Genomic DNA, 17,975 nt, shown 5'->3' on the forward strand with positions numbered 1-17,975 from the left:
GACTATCAAGCAAACTTCTGTATATTCTTGTTCCTTACCTTTGTATTGACAGACTTTTTGTATCCATGACAGTGGATTCACTTTCATTAAGGAGTATGGAATACTTATAACATGCATCATGTTCATGACACTCTGAAATCAAAAAAATAAAAGGGTTTCAGACAAAAATTGTGGTAACTACTTATATTGTGTTATGGGCAGGGGCATCTATGCAAATTGCTCTGTGCTTATTTTATTGTCAGTGCTGGCATTCATCTTTTCCTATCTAGCTACCTACATTAAGATGAAAAAGACACCCATTTTCCAGTGTTTTAATTAAGGATTAACGATTTAGACAAATCAGACCATAACTTTTAAGCAGTACTGAAAAGAAACATTTTCTTTCTATTCATACTTAAACTCTAAATACAAAAAAATCTAATAAACCATTGGGTGAAGAATGTCTGCATGTTTGCTCTGTAGGTAAATATTATCCCTAAGCCTGATAAACTGCCATATATATGAACACTGCACTAAAAAGCTCAAGCAGCAAGATATCTGTCTACAGAAATCCATCTCTGGGAAGACTAAAAGCTACCAATAGTAGTGGGGCACAAATTATTTAAAAGCCAGTAGACAAAGAAATTGAAGTCCTAGACTAAGCAGAGATCAATTTATTTTAACAGAAAATAAATGAAGGAGGTTTTAGTCCCTCTCCGGGTGAGCTAATTCCAGTATTTTCAACAAGGTCATGAAAAGTTCCAGGAAGTTTAGAAAAGGCAGCTGAGTGAAACCAATGACAAATCCAAAACTGATCTCTCAGTCTGAGCCCACCAATTGCATTGGTGATTTCTCAGTGTTAAACAAACAGCCTGTAAATGAGCTGCTGCTTTACTTCTGTTACCATTTAGAAATATCTCCTCAGGGCAACACGCCTCCCCTCATAGCAGCTCAGGTTAAATACAGTATTTGTTTTGGAAAACCTAGGTCTAAGAAGGGTTAAGTGTCCCAGTGAATTAGTCATTTAAACACTTGGAAACTGCAAAAGATAGTTCTCCTTTCAGTCTGGCATAAGCACAGGTACAGGAAAAGCACTTACAGGCAAGTACTGAAAAAAATGAAGTTCAGAACAAGATCAATAGCAAAGGAAGGCACAGAAAAGCTCTATTAGACACTTGCTTTCAACCAGTGATAAAGATGAGATACTTATGGGTGTTAAGCCTAATTGTTTCTGCTTCAGAACTGTTATTACTGCACTTTGATAGTAAGAAGAGTATAACACTGCATGGGAAAAACAGATCACTGGGAATCATAGGGACCCCCAAAATCATGGGAACCCCAAACAATGACCCTTCAACACTTGACATCTGTTCTTAAAGTGATCAGTGAATAGTAAACATTTTATCAGTCACTGATTGCAACAGCACCTTTAGAAGCAATCCTTAAAAATATGTCACTTGTCTCCCATGTCAATTGAGGAAGACATTCCAACATTAAGTAGAAAATTAATGCAATTTAAAGTATTGGGAATGCTTCAATGTTAGCAAAAACATCTGTTGGTGGGAGTTTTGATAGGGGAGCTAGTCAGGAGCAATAGAACTATGCCATTGGATCATATCCCTATAGAAGCAAGTACTAATTTGATTTGTTTCTGCTATAAAGTTTGATCTCAAAATCACATATTGGTGAGATAACATGATAAGAATGGGACCACAGTACTTGACATGATACATAAAAATACTCTGACGTCTTTACCATGCTCATTATGGGTAAGTGCACTAGGAGAAGATCACGGGTTTAAATCACATTTATTTTGCTTTCAAAGCAGAAAAGATTGTATTAGAAGAAACTGTAGGACATCCCAGTTTGTGACAGCAATAAGCATATTAGGATAATTTCTTTTCAAATATCCAGAGAGAATAAAAACACATACTTACTGTAAGAATTCCATGCCATAAACCAACATCCTTCTTGAAATCTAGTACATTCACAATTGTTTCAGCTGTCCAATGAAAACAAAGCAGAATTTATTTTTTAGAGCATGGCATTGACCCAAGGCAAACCCACTCAAAGGAAGGAAGCTTCAGTGTAACATGACTGATGACCTCAAAGGTTAAGTTTCAAAGTAAATCTCCGCTGCGGGATTTATATTGGTTAAGACATTATTTGTACCTCTCCTATAGATATTTTAAACATGAACATATTTCCTGAAATAAATTTAAAAAGAATCATGTTTTTAAACCTAGAAGCCTTTGGCACCGAACAGTGTAAAACACAAGATAGGAGACTGATGAGAAGTGAATTACAATTCCCACTTGATTTTAAGGATGATGCAAGGGGAGTGCACTCCTTACCTTCTGTGTATCCACATGCCTGGGTCAGAGCTTGGCAGTGTGTCAGCAGTGCAATCCTTGTCACAGTTACCCCAAGCACACTTCCATCTTTACATGTTTTGTACTAAAATGAAATAAGTAGGGAAAGTCAATGTGAAATAATTGCCCTATTTCCATTATTTAATAGCTATGTTTAAAGTGTTTCCTCTGCAGGTGTATGATGGACACATCTAATGACTCTATTTTAAGAAGGCAGCAGTACTGGGGAGTTTTGGAGGCATCTCTTTGTTAAAAAGGAATTTTTTTTCAGATAGGCTTTCTCTTTTGACTGAAGCTTCCCAGGCTTGATATCTGAAATCCATGTGTTGTTTAGAAACAGGCATAATTCTAACAATTCTGATCATGTCAATGACTAATGGACTGGCTAGATTTAGCAGAGAATAACCTAGTTCAGTCTGTTCAGTGTTTACATGTTAGATTTTATAGGCCAACCACTAAACCCAAGCTTCTCCCTTCTGCATCTTGTAAGGCATATGGTAAGAGCTGACTGCAGAATCCTTGCTGGGTGCTGTGATAATAATCTATATGTATGCAGTCTGAAAGACACAAATTCTTTGATCAGAAGAATATGAGACTCGTGAGAAAGCAGCAGAAAAGAGGCAGGAGGCCATTGGTGATTACTGAAATAATTTTTGTAACTTTATGCAAGAGTCTGAGAACTATCAGTGGCAGATAATAAATTAAACATTTATCTTTCTCCATGATAAAGATAATCAGCAAGATTGAGAATGAAGACATCTCTGCTTCTCTAGCCCAGTATCCTGACTGCACAAAGACAGGAAACACCTTTGGTCCATTCACTTGCACTTAGTCCCATTGAAGAATCATTTAAATTCAATACTAACACCACTGAATTCAAAGCATTTGAGTCTATGCAGAAGGGGGAGAAAATTATGGGGGGGAAAAAAAAAGAGGAAAATTAAATTCAAAAGCATTGCTAACTTTGCCTTCCTGATGCTGTTCTGTTGTGGGGAGCGTGACTCATAAAGCAGTTAGTGACAAGCAAGCATTTGAACAAGAAATTCTTTCTCTTTCAAAGGGTCTGAAGGTTGTGATATGAGAACTGAAGCTTCACTGTGAACCTGAGCCACTCCCAAGGCTAGTGGGCAAGCCCACACTGAACAGAACCAAGATTGGTCAAGGCAAGTGTAATATAATACTGCAGCAGCCACATAAAAACAGTAATGTTAGAAACACCCAAAATGCAATTTAACATTCCATTGATTTTTCTGAACTCAGTATTGGTCAAATTTATTAGAAAACATTACTTATTAACAGGCTAAACCAGGATGTTCTTTGCTTCTGTCACTATGGAATGAATAATGATGTTTACCTAACCCAGAAGAGCCATATGTAATGATTCGAGGAGAAGATGCATCTTCATTAACTCACCTCAATGTAAGCTGTGTCATTGTTGGCATCCTTGATGTGGGGGAACCAGTCACGAGGAGGCTTGGAGAGGTGTTTAGACTCTGTGACAAACCACAGCAGCTTTGGCCAGCCTGAGATACAAACAAAAGCCAGCTTTTGTTGAGTTTCTGCTGGATAAGACAAGACAGAAGTCTTCCTTGCCAGAGTTTTATTCTTGAAAGGTCTGTGTCACCATTACCTAAACATTGCTTCCTTTGAACCTCAGTGTAGTCTGAGAAAGAAGACTTTGCAGAACTGCTGTCTTAACACAGCTATTGAGGTCTTTTTAGGCAGACCCTGAGGGAATGGCTGGGCAGTTTAAGCTGTTAGTGACCCAAGCAGTTTCATTACCACTCCCCTGTCAGAAGTTACTGTCCCTACACTTCACTAAAGGAGTGAATCATATGAATATTTCTTGTCTACTACAGTCCTAAGTCTGTTGGCTTAATTTTTGTGGCCACAGATGGTCTCAGCAGCCTGGCTGAGCCAGCAGAGAACTGGATTGGGAATACTGGTACCGCTCTCCATCCATGAGGCTGGCACAGCCATCACTGCCAGCAGTGACATGCCAGGACAGTGGTGTCCCAGCAGCGACAGCTGCTCCCGTGGCAAGTGTTTCATCATGGGCCTGACCCTCACCCACAGCCACTAAACAAGTGCAATTACTTGTTGTAGTAAATGACCAGCAAGAGCCATGATAAACTAGGGTTAGATTACCTTTAAACTGTGGTATCTCCCCTGTGGGGCTTTTAGGCAGTCCTTTATGGCATGCGTCGCTGGTCAAGGCCACAGTAACTCCACAGCTTCCAAGCAAAAAGCCTATTTGTTGACTTCCAGCATCCTAAGAGATGACAAAATGCACGGAATTGATTAGAAGTGATTACAGGCTGAAATAATTTTTGTCCTTGGGCACATTATCTTGAGAGGAAAACAGTCTCTTTCCATTAAATTGATTTCCTTTTAGGTGACTATCAAAACTCATCTGTACATTGACAAAGGAATTCCACAAGCTACATATCCCCTTGTCTGTAGCAGCATAAATCATAAAGAGAGCAGAAGCCATCAGATGGCATCTGCTCTTGCATCTCTTCAGAAATGACGAGTGACTGGGAGGAATGTCTGATCTGACTGATCAGAGAGGATCCCTGGAGAAACGGCCAGACAGGGCCCTCATAAAGTTCACCAAAGGCAAATTCAAAGTCCTGTACCTGTGGAGGAACAACCTCCTGTACCAGAATGGTCTGGAGACCAACTTTTCGGTAAAGGACCTCGAGGACCTGGTGGACACCAAACTGAGTGTGAAGCAGCAACGTGCCCTGGCACGAGGAAGGCAAATGGCATCCTGAGCTGTGCGAGGCAAAGCATTGCCAGCAGGCTGAGGAAGGTGATCCTTCCCCTCAGCACCAGTGAGGCACATCTCCAGCACTGGGACCAGTTCTGGGCTTCCAAGTAGAAGACATAGAGCTACTGGAGAGAGTCAGCAAAGGACCACTAGAATAATGAAGGGACTGGAGCATCTCTCCTATGAGGAAAGAGTGAGAGCTAGGACTGCTCAGCCTCAAGAAGAGAATGCTTAGCAGGGGATCTAATCAATGTGAACAAACACCTGAAGGGAGAGTGTGAAGAAGATGGAGTCAGGTTTATTCCTTTCTTTGCCCAGTGACAGGCCCAGAGGCAATGGACACAAACCAAAACAGAGGAGATTCCCTCTGACTATCAGGAAACACTTTTTTACTGGGAGGGTGACTGGCACTAGGTGCCCATAGAGGTGGTGGAGTTTCCATACTTGGAGATATCCAACAGCTACCATGGATATAGTCCTGGGCACCCTGTTCTAGGTGGCCCTGTTTGAGCAGGGGCGCTGGATTAGGTCATCTTAACACATCTCTGCCAACCTCAACCATTCTGTGATTTTGTGACAATTCTAGGAAATAATATGGACTACAGATGCTTCCACCTGGAAAAAGCTTTCAACCTTTAAGAAGTTAGGATGGGTGTACAGTGGTGAGAGTTTCCCTATTAATGCTGAGCTAACCTGATCTGTCAATAACCATTTCATTCAGTAGTTACAGGCATGTTTCAGGAGCACTACATACAGTCAAGTGCCCATTAGAGTATGCTCATTACATTTTACTTTCATCAAGGGGATAGAAGCAGTGAGATTAAGAAGTCATGTAATGATTTCCAAGTCTAGGCCATAGCTGTTCTTTAGGAGATGCTGTGCTCCTACAGCATTATGTCTGCTTTATGTGTAGTGTCTTGTCATTACTCTTTTATGAACTTTACATCTATCCACTCAGCTCTTCAACAGAGCAAAGCCCAAGATGTAAATGCACATTGAAGTATTAACCCTTTCTTCACAGAATGGTTCTACTGAAAACCGCCTAAAGAGACTTAAAAGATCAAATTATAATATCTTTCAAATCAACCATAGACCACACTCAACCATGGAAACAACCAGAAATACAGAACAGTTGCCTTGATCTATTGATTTATTCAAAGCAAAATTGTATGATGGAAAGAAAGCCCCAGAGCCTAACTGACTAATTCTTAATGCAATTTTTATGTAGTCAAATAAAACTATCTAAAATGGAGAAGCAATGAGAACAGAGGAAAAGCAAAAGCTTACTTTTCCATACCACCTCAAAATATGTATATAGCAGCAATTATCCCACCTTTGATAGCTGAGTAAGCAATGTGGGACAATTAACTGATCTGTCAAGTCTATGCTATATAACTCCTTCCATCCAGAATTACTGCATTTGCTTTTGCTTACTGTAGCCAGAATGCTTATAAAAACAGGAAAAAAAAGAAAAGTATTTTTTCAGCAAGGCTTTTTAAACTTAAGCTTGTGTATCATCTGTCGCCATATAAAACCAGACAATGAGAGTATCCTTTGAACAACAGAGAATAATACTGGTGTCTCCATGAACAACACTTTGGGGAGCATGTTGTTTGCTCCACCACACCTGCACCAGTGGGACTTCCAGAACTTAATGGGTTTTGTCAAGCATTAATTACTGTCCTCACTGACTCTCATGTCAGCTCGTCCACATCTGTGTTGTCAAACCTACGGGACAAGCACTTAGCCAGATCTAATCCTGGTTCCACATGAGGATGAGACCTTCTGTCTCCACTCTTGGAGTCTGCTCAGAGGAAGGAAATGTGGGTGCCTGAACAGTGCAGGAGAGATGGCTCTCCCTGAGGGTCCCTCAGAAGGAATGTCAGGAAGAGGAAGGCTGGAGTGTTCCACAGAGAACACCACTCCTTGGTCAAGACACAGCTTCTGAGACCTGCTACTCTATCATCTATAAAGGGAGGTCATGAGTTCCTTAAAATATCAGATTCATACTACCATTGCTCAAAATTTCCCATTAAATTTAGTCTAATAAATATTTACTAATATATGTATGACTTTCTAACTACCAATTTAAAAAAGGCATATAAATTTTATAATTGAATGGAGACTGCATTGATCTCAATTTTAAATTGCAATATTGTTGTAACTGTATATCCTATAAAAGACTGCTACAGTTTCACTACTATATCAAGAAAATGCCAATTCTCAACCAAGGAAATTCCATTTAATGCAGAACTTTGTAAGCAGAAATTAACCTAACAAATTCCATTAAGAAATTTAACATAAGGAAACCCAGTAGAAAGTGCGGACCTTAGAGCATCAGCATACCATGTTCCTGGGTATCATCTGTCAAACTCTTCTTACACCAAAACAAAACAACGGGGAAAAGAAACTTGCATTAATAGTGTAGAGTTCTTCAGATAACACAAGAAAGAATGACTACGCTTTCCCTTAGTGCAGTATCAACTGTCTTAGAGTATGTCCACATAAATATTAATCATTCATTTGTAGCAGTTCACACACATACAAAGATTTCTTAATACAATCTATGCATGCCACAGTTTGTAATAGCAGACTGCTTTACATCAGAACAACCCACCTCAAACAGCACTAAAATCTTCACCCCATTCTTTTCTGCACAGATATTCTTTCAATTGTAAGGAAAACATGACTGAACAATCACATGATGTAACACTGCCACAAGAGATTGGAAGAATTTCATCAGGCATGGGCAGTGTGTTTTACAGACTTTCAAATCCCATGCCATGCTTTGGTGGCCACACTAAATCCTGCCTTGCAAGAAAAAGGCAAATCAAGATGCTGAAGCAGAAGTGCTGTGACAGACACTGTCAAGAGCCATAGAAGCTCCAGTTGAGGATTTTGAACACAATGAAGCTTTCTGGAACTCTCCTACTCAGTGTCCATCGATTCCACCTTCAGTCTCAGTCTCTCACACCCTGTAACTAGTTATCCTCACCTTCTGCCTGCTTCTGCTGGCTCCATCCTAACCCAGAATCTAAAAGTACTGCAGAGAACAGAGACATAAAGAAGGGGTCAACATCCCTTGCCCCACGCCAGTGCTTCTGTGATAACTGCTGCCCCACAGAACTTGTTTCTAACTACTCAAGTGGTGTTGAGACGCTGGAGTGACAGCTAGGAGGTGGAAGATCTGAAACCTTTATACACCCCCCAGACACACCACAATGTTACCTACATACTCAACCATGCAAGCACAACAGTCTTTGCTGTTCCTTACGCCTCAGCATGACAGGCCCAGAACAGTGAGGACCTTGGGCAAAACTTGTTTTTGAAAAATGAAATTTGAGTTAAAAGTGCAGTCCTTTGCTTGAAGCAGTCAAAGCTTCCATGTGGGCCACAAAAAAGGCTACTCACTTTAAAGGGAATGATTATTTCAGATTTCACAGACAAGCTATCAGCCTGCCTTTTGAGTAACGTGAAATGAATGGGTGCAAAGGTGAAAACTACTTTTTAAGTAGCAAAAAGACACAAACAAATAATCTTCCACAAAAAAAGCCAACCAAATCTTCTTCCCCTCTTAAATAGAATCACTCTCCTACCTGAGAAGAGAATAGATTTTCAGGACACACTGGTTTGTCAGAAGTGTTACTTGCTATTTTGGTAATTTATGCTGATCTGCTACTTGGCAACCCCCCACTTGCCATGAATGCTTTATTTTGCTGAATCTTGTGGGGGTAGGAAAAAGCTCAGGAAGCCAGTGGAGACCAGGTGATACAACTCAACACAGCCCCAGCTGCAGACAAGGGCTCACTGACTTGCCAGAGATGCTTATTGTCAAATCCTCTACAATTCACAGTTTGAAATGACACAGAATGCAGGCAGAAGGCAAAACACAGAGCTGAGGTATTGTAGCATGAGGTCTGAGACCAATAGCTGACTTTGGAACTATCATTTTACATTTCTTGAAGGCACAGCACTTGCTGCGGTATGAAAAATGAGGTGTGCATAGCTTTAGACTATGTCTGCACACACCTAGAGAGATCAATCTTTCAGATGAAGTGAGCCAGAAATCCTCTCTGCTGTAGGCAGCCATTCAAAGTTCTCTAAAGACTTTTATTAAAGGTTCCCTAAAGGTTTTCACCAGTACCTGGAGGCAAATTGTCTTCTTCCTGCTGCAGAGAGTGATAATTCATTGTCTGGATAAAAAAATCCCACGTGTGGTTGCATTTCAGCATGCTGTTAATGTCATTTCTAGAATGCTTTGTGAGAGTATCTATGTGAAGGAAAACAATTATGATCCTGTCTCCGTGAGTGAGAGTGCATGTCCTTATCTAATAAGGAAGGAAGGAAGAGACAGCCTGTGCAAAGGTTGGTCTGATAAAGGTTACTTCTGTTCACTTGCAAATCCCAGACTGCTTTCAAAATGAGAATTATGTGGTGGAGCATCACAGACTGAACTAATCTTGTTTTCTGTTACAATGCTTATTTGAGCTCCAGTGCCCTCACCCTAACAAAAATTTGCTGGTAAAGAACAAATAGGGCAATGACCAGATGTAAAGGCCAAGCATCACCAGTTCTGAGCCAAAAGTTAAAAGGCATTGAGGAAACCCTCTTTTTTAAAAAACACAAAGACCTTAATAAAAATTAAACACAGTGCAGACAAAAATCTTTATAACCAGCTTTAAAATGAAGAAATTAGTTGTCTCTTCAGACAACAGCTTTGGTATCTGCCTGCAATTTGCATGTGAAATCTGCAACTATGAGCATCTTAATCTCCAGAAATCTTAATAAAAGCAAGACAGTAGTTATTTTTGGCAGGGGACACCGCATGAAATATGGTATCCTCTATAGGAAACGACCATTTCCTAAACTTGAAAATATAATAAGGAAACACAAACTTTTAAGGGTGTGAGATTCACTGTGGCAAACTGAGCAAGGACTTCTTACTGCTCCACTGCTGAAGCGTATGAAGAGGGACGGACAGGCACAAGGCTTACAGGGTCCAGCAGTGTGCACATGGGGCTCAGGTGCAGCTCAGGGAACTTAGATTCTTTGGAAGGACTGGAAGACTATGCCACTGAAAAGAATATATAAAACATTTTATACATATTTTAAATCCAGGGGAGAAAGAGATGCATTGTCAAAAGATGTTCAAAAGCATGTAGAGCTCCAGTGTTTCTGGCACACTACAGCCCTACAATGAGTAAAGCTGAGAGAAAGCAAAGCTCATTTTATCCCTGAAACACTAGGAAAGATGTCAAGGTGTATCTCCTTCAGACTAGAACTCTTCTTTTAAAGAAATATATGACTGGGACAATTTACTGTCTCGGAAGAGATCTACCTCCCGGGCTATGTCGAAGCTTTAATAACCTTTCAGGATTAAATAAAAAGAGCTCCTGAAAAACAGTTTTACCCTATATGAAGCATCCTTTAAAAAAACCCCTAAATGTCCTGGAATGGATATCTCCAGATTTCCTATGACAATACACAGGCACAATTCTTCCAATCATACAGTGAGAGCCAGCATCCAGAAGAGCACAGAAATGCCTGCTGAAAGCACACACAGCATTAAATCTAACGGGCTACAAAATAGCATTTTAAGTGAGAAACTAATTTTTACATGCTTTCATGTCACACACACTCTGCTACAAATTCTGCCTGTGATAAGGAGGCCATGAAGATCTGTGAGGGACAGCTTTCTTCCTATGTTCACAGCATGTGACTGAGCATAACTACGAATGTGCTTGGAGGACAAAAATGTTATTTTTAGATTAAAACTGAATAGCTCCCCTGACTGTGTCAGAGCAGAATAATAATGTTTTTCATGGCGCCAATCAAATGGAAAAAAACATTGACCTAAAAAACATAAAGAAAAATAAATCAAAACCATATTTTAAAATTGTTTCATAAGGGACATAGTAAATCACTGTTTGAACTAGAACTTGACATGTTGAAACTCCCATCTCATCTACTTTGATGGCACATTCTATGACATACAGTTTGCAATTCACATCATATCACACATACAATGAAACTTTGTAATACTCCAGCTTCAGACAAGATTAACAAAAGTGGCTGCTCTGAAGGAAGAGATGTTATATAGGACATATTATTTGCTAATGTTTGGGAAACATAAGCAAATTTGGAGAAAGGGACACTATTCTGAGAGAACAGAGCCTGTAAGACAAGGGATGAGGATTAGCTACAACAATTTTGGGGAGTGTTGATGATAAAGGCATTGCAATGGTATTAAATGTAGGGAAAGGAGGAGAAATAAAAATACTGCTTGTTCTATTGTTACAATGAGTGCAGAACCCCTGACTGGTGCTTTTTAGAATGAAGAGTTGGTTTGGGATTTCAGTTTTTAATTTTAGACCTGATGTCCCAAGTCTAAAGAGGCAAAACCATGCTCCATGAACTCCAATTTCCAATTTTTCTTTGCCAAACACTAGGAAGCATTTGAGAATAAAATTGGAAAATGCTGCATGGTTGCTGGATGTTCAGACAATCCATCCTAGATGCCAGGTCAAACGTGCCCTGCAGTCCTGGGGATATTCTAGGTATTCTGTCAACACAAAGGTGGGATACAGAAGGAAAGAGCAAGGCAAGATGGACCTTCACCTAACAATGAACTGGGAAGAAAATCCTGTCAAAATCCTAAAAAAATAACAGTTATGCTACAAAGAAAAGGGAATGCAGACAAAATCTAAGTGCTGGTAAAGCAAAAGCCCTTACTTCCATATGGGTATAGATGTCTGCAGAGTAATCTGTAAGCCAAAAGTCTACCTGGCTGCAAATATTACTGCCAGTTTTAAAATGCCAGGGACAAAATTCTGCACAGAGCTGTGAAAAACTCTTCTTTATGAAAATGTAGAACACTATTAAAGCTGCTAATACAAACTTTTAATATTAGAAATGGCTGCTAATATAACTACCTGAAATAGCTCATCCTGTATCAGTTTATTATTCTGTAAGCCTATAGTATAATACAATATAAAATGTAATAGAATTGCTGGTCTATTTGCCAGCTCACATCTCTGTCTTCCAGAAAGCAACCCAAAGGATGTCCACTGCCAGAATGTACTGAAGCATGCAGAAAACAGAACAAATAATGGGAAAGCATAACAGAACAGTCTAGGCCATTGTGTGATGACAGGAATGACATCTTCCCACGGATGCCAGAAGCAATCCACTGCCATTTGACCAGGCAGAGGTATTCCTTCTGGGACTACTCAGAACACGATTTTCATCTCATTGTTTCCACTCCAGTTGCCTTTCCATATAAACAAATGCAAAGATATTTGCAATAGTATATGCTGTGAGATTGCATAGTTTTATTTATAGAGTATAGATCATGTTGCTTTTTTAACTGACATCTCTGTTATTGTGTTATTAATTTGATATTTAAACTTTGTGGCAAAAGATAAACAGTCTGAGTCTGTATATATTCCTTTATATAAATATATATATATATATATATACATGTGTAAGTGTATATTTATATATCCATATATAGACACATATTTAAAAAAAAAACAAACACCCAAGAGGTTCAGCCAAATTAGGGTAAGTTATTCATTTGACACAGAGTATTTACTTGGACAGCTGGATTTTATAGTTTACTGGATGGATGTGGTATCAGATGTTCCAAAATAAATCAAATTTACGCCTATCTATGTGCTTTAAAATGTCATTAAACCTCAGAAAATAGTAACAGGGAAAGACAGATTTTTTAACCCTCAAAACCATGTTGCTTTTTTTTCATGGAATGAAAGCAGATTTACCCATTTGAGCACTCTGCAAGATCTTAAAATGTACATATTCTGCCAGCCTTATTTTGTTGATGCATATAAAATCTCTGGTTTTTATCAAAATAATGCACCATGTTATGCAACTGCCTCAGACTACAGGTACTGCCCTCAGATGTGAAGGCACAATGAGAGCCCAATGCAAATGAAATGTGTTCCTACTAAAATCATCCTCGTTCTACAGCCATGTCCACCTCTCAGTGCTCTCAAATACAACATTTTAGAAATGGAACAGCATAACCCTACTCCCCAAAGCAGGTAGGTGGTTGAGGTCCCATCCTCTCCCCTTGCATGGCCTTTCCAGCTCACCTGCATCTTTCCTCCAGTCTCAGACAGTTTAAGCTGGGGCACATCCTGTCTCCTCTTTCCCTTGGTCCTTCCTTCTGCTCAGTGGCCCTCAAATCTGCTCAGCTGGATCATGGCCTCTTGTTGTCTGATCCACTCCCTCCCTCCATCTCTCTCTCCTCCTTCCCCAGTTTATCAACCTGCCCCTTCCTGCGGCTCCCACCCCTTCTGTCCCTGCCACCTTCTGGTTTCACCATGGCAGGAGCCCACCACAGATGTTGGCTGGGACATGCATGATTGAAATCAAGAAATTTTGAGGTCAGCTCAGCTTCCCAGAGGTGAGGAAGGCTCAAGCAGGTTCATTCAGGAAGGAATCTCCAGTTATTTCGAGCTGTTAATTTGCTGTGTGAGATGTGCAAACTGCAAAGCCTTCATGAGGGCTCACAATCTTGTTTTCAGGGCTTTCTTTTGAAAGGCAGGGTTCCTGTCCATGAAACAAAGATTTGAGCTTCTGCTCCAGGGTGCTCTAACACTGGAACGTTTCAAAGAAAAACCCTTGACACCTGAAACATTGAAAATGTTTGACCAAAGCAATACGTTTGCTCAGCCCTTTCCTTGGAAACGTCTCATGGCTTCAGTCAACATTTTCCAAAACAATTTACTTTAAAAAAGAAAGCCTGTAAGGATTTAAAAACACTCTTTGTATGGCCAAGTCCAGACCAAATAATAAAGCAAGGCATTATTAGTGCTAGCTAATAAAAAAGTGATCATACAAGGGGTACGTAGGAGAAGCCAAACATGGTAAATTAAGGGGATACAACAAAAAAACCCTTGTAATGAATAAATACATTTTGCTGTACTTACAGCCTTCAAGGCACACATCCTCAGAAAAAAATGCAAGTTCTGCAGAATCTATGTAAGTGACCCAGCTGTCATTCACCTCCACCACTGATCCTCCCCTCACTACCCCCAGACACTCTTTCCAGCTGGAACTGCTCTATCTGCCTCCTAACACTTCTCTGGGATACGTGGTAGAATCTTTGAACCAACACTGGATGTGAAAGGCTTTTGATTAGAAGTGGTCAGTTTTCTCTATGAATGTATGTTCTGTGGCGAGAATTCCTGAGCTGAATTTGTTCCAGTGCCACCCTTGGCAGAGGTGACCATGGTGACAGAAGCTTTGGAATACATATGCACATACAGACAGAGGAGAAGGCATTTCCATAAGTGCTTTGAAGTAGCACACACAGCATCAGTGGCATTATAACATAGCTTGGGTTGCAGGGACAGGTGGAAAATCAGCAGTTGTTGCCAATGATTCTTTGTCAGTGGCCAACACCAGAAGGCTTTAAAAGGCAACAAAGATAATCTATCTACGACTGGCAGAGCTGTCCTCTTGAAAAATTTTCCTCTCATTTTCCATGCAGACCTGCCTTTGCTGAAACTGCAAGCACATCTTCAGATTTTCCATCACAAAAAAGAAGAAACTATATATAATTCACCACACAGAACTATCTTGGTATCCTCAGATTCAGAGCTAGCTAACCACAAAAATGTACTCAAAAGCTGTGTTCAGTTGTGATTTATTCTGATGTAAGTTCTAAAATGGAGCATAGAGAAGAAACTCAGTTCCCCACCTTTCTTGTAAGTGGCACTTCAATTGGGACGGGCACAACTTCCGCAAGCAGGCAGCCATAAAACGCCACCATGAAAGCAGCAGGATCATTGTTAGGAAACACGAGTGTTACCTGAAAGAGAGAGATGTGCATTAATAATGTTTCATCCTAGGTGTCAGATAATGATAATTGGAGTTTCCATGCTTCCTTTTGGATGGAGATGATCCTGGAGCACTTCTAAGACAGCTATTCAAATGCCTAATGACAGAGAATGAGGAATCAGAAGGAATTTATTTTGATAAATATTCCTTTTATGAGTATTTTCACTTGGGATGTAGTTAAATATTTTCATGCTGCATTGTTTCCTACATTGACAACACCTTTCATCTGGTTCTGAATTAACTGATTGTTTTACCGGTGTTAAATAACCAAGCAAATGGAATTAAAAGAATTTCAGATTCTAATGTAGTAATTTGCTTGAGGTTACTAAAACTGAAGTGTACATGTGACCAAATCAGATTACCCAGACTTAAGATGCCATTATGTCAATCATTAACATAGTTTTGTTTCACTATACTTTGCCTCATGCAATAGTTTTGTTTTAGGACTATCCTGTTGTCCAAGTGTAAAGTTTCTGTGTGCTGTGTGCACACACAAAAACTGGTATCTAGAAGTAAACATCACATCCAGAGCTGGCCCTATCACATGCCAGCCTAGGTGTGGATTTGTTGAACTTCACAGCTTCAGGGCTAGGGCTGGGGAATTATTTAGATAAAAGAATGCCAAAACCAATCACAGATCACCGGAATGCTCAGTAGGTGTTGAACTGTGCAGCTTAACTCCTGCAGGCCCCATGGACAATGCCTGAGATCCTCCACAGACAAAGGGGAAGGAGACAGGAGGGCTCACAGCCTTGCTGAGGATCCAGCAGCTTCAGAGAGCCCAGAGCTCTCCTTGCAAGGGCAGGCAACAGTACTGCTCTCACTGGTGAATGACCTTAGTGGCTGGATCCTCTCTGCGATTTTGTTCCGGTTCAGTCAGATGGGCGTTCTCAGCTCATGTCCTAAACAGCTGTAACACAGGTGGTTACTCCTGCACAGTCAACTGCAGTGGCATGCAAAGGCATGGCAAATGATTTCAAACCTCATTCCTCTGGGCTCACACACAGGACAAGGCTGTACTATCACAGCACCTTGAAACTTGCTAAAACTATTTGGTAGCTCTTGAGTTTTGACTGCTTCGACATGCACAGCAGTTTTGTTGAAGCAAAATCATGATGTATGCTCCAAGGTTCAGTTACTGGGAGTTTCCAGAATTTTCACATGGCTTCAAAGCCTTCCATACTATGTATGGATACCTTCCATATGTATGTACCTTCCATATGTATCCATGTATGGATAACCTTCCATACATCAACTTGATTTCTTCAAACTAGAAGAAATCTAACCAGCCTTGTCCAAGTGGGTCCAAAATATCTGGTTTTTAAGCTGAAGATTTAACTCATAATTCTTTAGAGTCAGAGCAAATACACCGCTACTTTATCTACACACTTGCACGTTAAACAATCCAAGTGCTGGAGATGGCTGTGCAGAGCTTACTGTATGCAAATGGAAATAGAGGGATTTTGCCAGGTGCACAGAGGGGATGGTAGAGATTGCTGAGCCCAGCAAACATCTGAAATATCCCAAAATATACTTTGAGGGTTGTTGGGTTTTGCACTGGTCTCTGCTTACACAAAGGCAGTGAAGGTTTGGCTGGGAATCTTTGAAAAGGAGCTGACAGAGGTGAAAAAAAAAAAAATCACTGAAGTCCAGTGGGAATGAGGCACTAACTTCCTCTCCAAAAAACATTAATCACTAACAGACTTTACCAAATAAATAAATAATGTGTGTAAAAGCAAAAAGGGATAAAGTTGAAGAAAAACAAATCATACAGTGTATATTAACAGAGAATCTGGTTAGCTAGTAGGTATTTCAGAGAGCAAGATTAATTTCCAGGCAGCTGTCTGGGGTGATGCAAGGTTAAATTTCTGAAGCTACTATAGAAGGCAAATGCAGTTTGCCACGTACAAGACTAGAAACACGGAAGGAGATGCAGGCACGTTCATTTATTTTATGGCTCAGACAAAAAACCTAAGAGGTGAGGTAATGGTAGTCATTAGGTAGTAATGGTAATGAAAAACAGAGATTGTATTGACAGAAGGTGTTTTCAAAGGAAAATATAAACTATTTTATATCTATCAAAATAAGGAAACAAATACATTCTCATTTGGAAAAGACCAAAGATATGTGCCTGTATTTCATTTAGTATTTAAAAACTACCTTTAAGTGTTGTCACACAAGACACATTATGTAGAATAAAGTCACCTTCAAAGAGGTCAGAAAGCTTTTATGTTATTACGACAGGGGTGTAACCACCAGAATCACAGCCTAGAGCATCAGAAGTGCTGTAACACCTCATCTTCAATGTGAAGTTGCCTCAAATGATCACGTTCCTGTTACACAGGGATGCCAGGCAAGATGTTTTTACAACACAAAGCATATGCTTTCAGCACTCAGCTATAAACATTTGTTTCACTTTAATCTAGGTGGACTTATTTTAGAAGAGCTGCAATTTGTTCCTTACGTGTCCTGTGCTAGTTAAACTTCCAGCTTTAGCCTGAACTATCCACAAATCCTTTCTAAATGTTAGGAGATGCCAGTGACTACTGCAGAAAATGACTACAAAGATGGGCAGGCAGCACACAATAGATACACAGAAATGCACGTTGCCTGTATGTGAACTTTATTCCTTTGGAGCTTTCTGGGTGGACTGTTTTGATGTGTACACTTGAAAAACTTGCTGCTTCTGCTGTTGCTTAGAGACACTCTTGTAAGTCAAGTAAAAGAGAGTCTTCAGATCCTAGTCCTAGCTGAACGCCATCGTAGGAAGCAATTTAGATTAAGGATCCAGAGATCCTTTAGTTAATTTCTTTATGATTTATTTCAAAAAGAAACACAGGAAGGACTGTCACTATTTTTTTTCCTCTTTTTTCCTTCTGGGAAGCATTACTGCATGCTCTCATTTTTGAAGCCCTAAGACGTGTAATGCAAGCAGACATGTTTCTCACATGTGGCACAAGAGGATCAAGTGAACCAACAGTTTG

The 17,975-nt window shown here is 40.0% G+C and overlaps 1 protein-coding gene across 4 annotated transcripts in view; it reads right to left on the reverse strand.

Annotated features, from left to right (window-relative positions):
- Positions 1–17,975, reverse strand: part of DIP2C (disco interacting protein 2 homolog C) — a 316,626-nt gene that overhangs the window by 78,881 nt on the left and 219,770 nt on the right. For all 4 annotated transcript variants that reach the window (XM_032099479.1, XM_032099487.1, XM_032099504.1 and 1 more), the window contains 6 exons: positions 14,852–14,962; positions 4,500–4,623; positions 3,765–3,874; positions 2,334–2,436; positions 1,917–1,981; positions 39–132 (listed from right to left, as the gene is read on the reverse strand). In XM_032099479.1, the coding sequence (XP_031955370.1) occupies positions 39–132; positions 1,917–1,981; positions 2,334–2,436; positions 3,765–3,874; positions 4,500–4,623; positions 14,852–14,962 (607 nt within the window). The remainder of the gene's footprint in view (positions 1–38; positions 133–1,916; positions 1,982–2,333; positions 2,437–3,764; positions 3,875–4,499; positions 4,624–14,851; positions 14,963–17,975) is intronic.

The sequence above is a fragment of the Corvus moneduloides genome, chromosome 1, assembly GCF_009650955.1.
Source record: "Corvus moneduloides isolate bCorMon1 chromosome 1, bCorMon1.pri, whole genome shotgun sequence".
Lineage (NCBI taxonomy): Eukaryota > Metazoa > Chordata > Aves > Passeriformes > Corvidae > Corvus > Corvus moneduloides.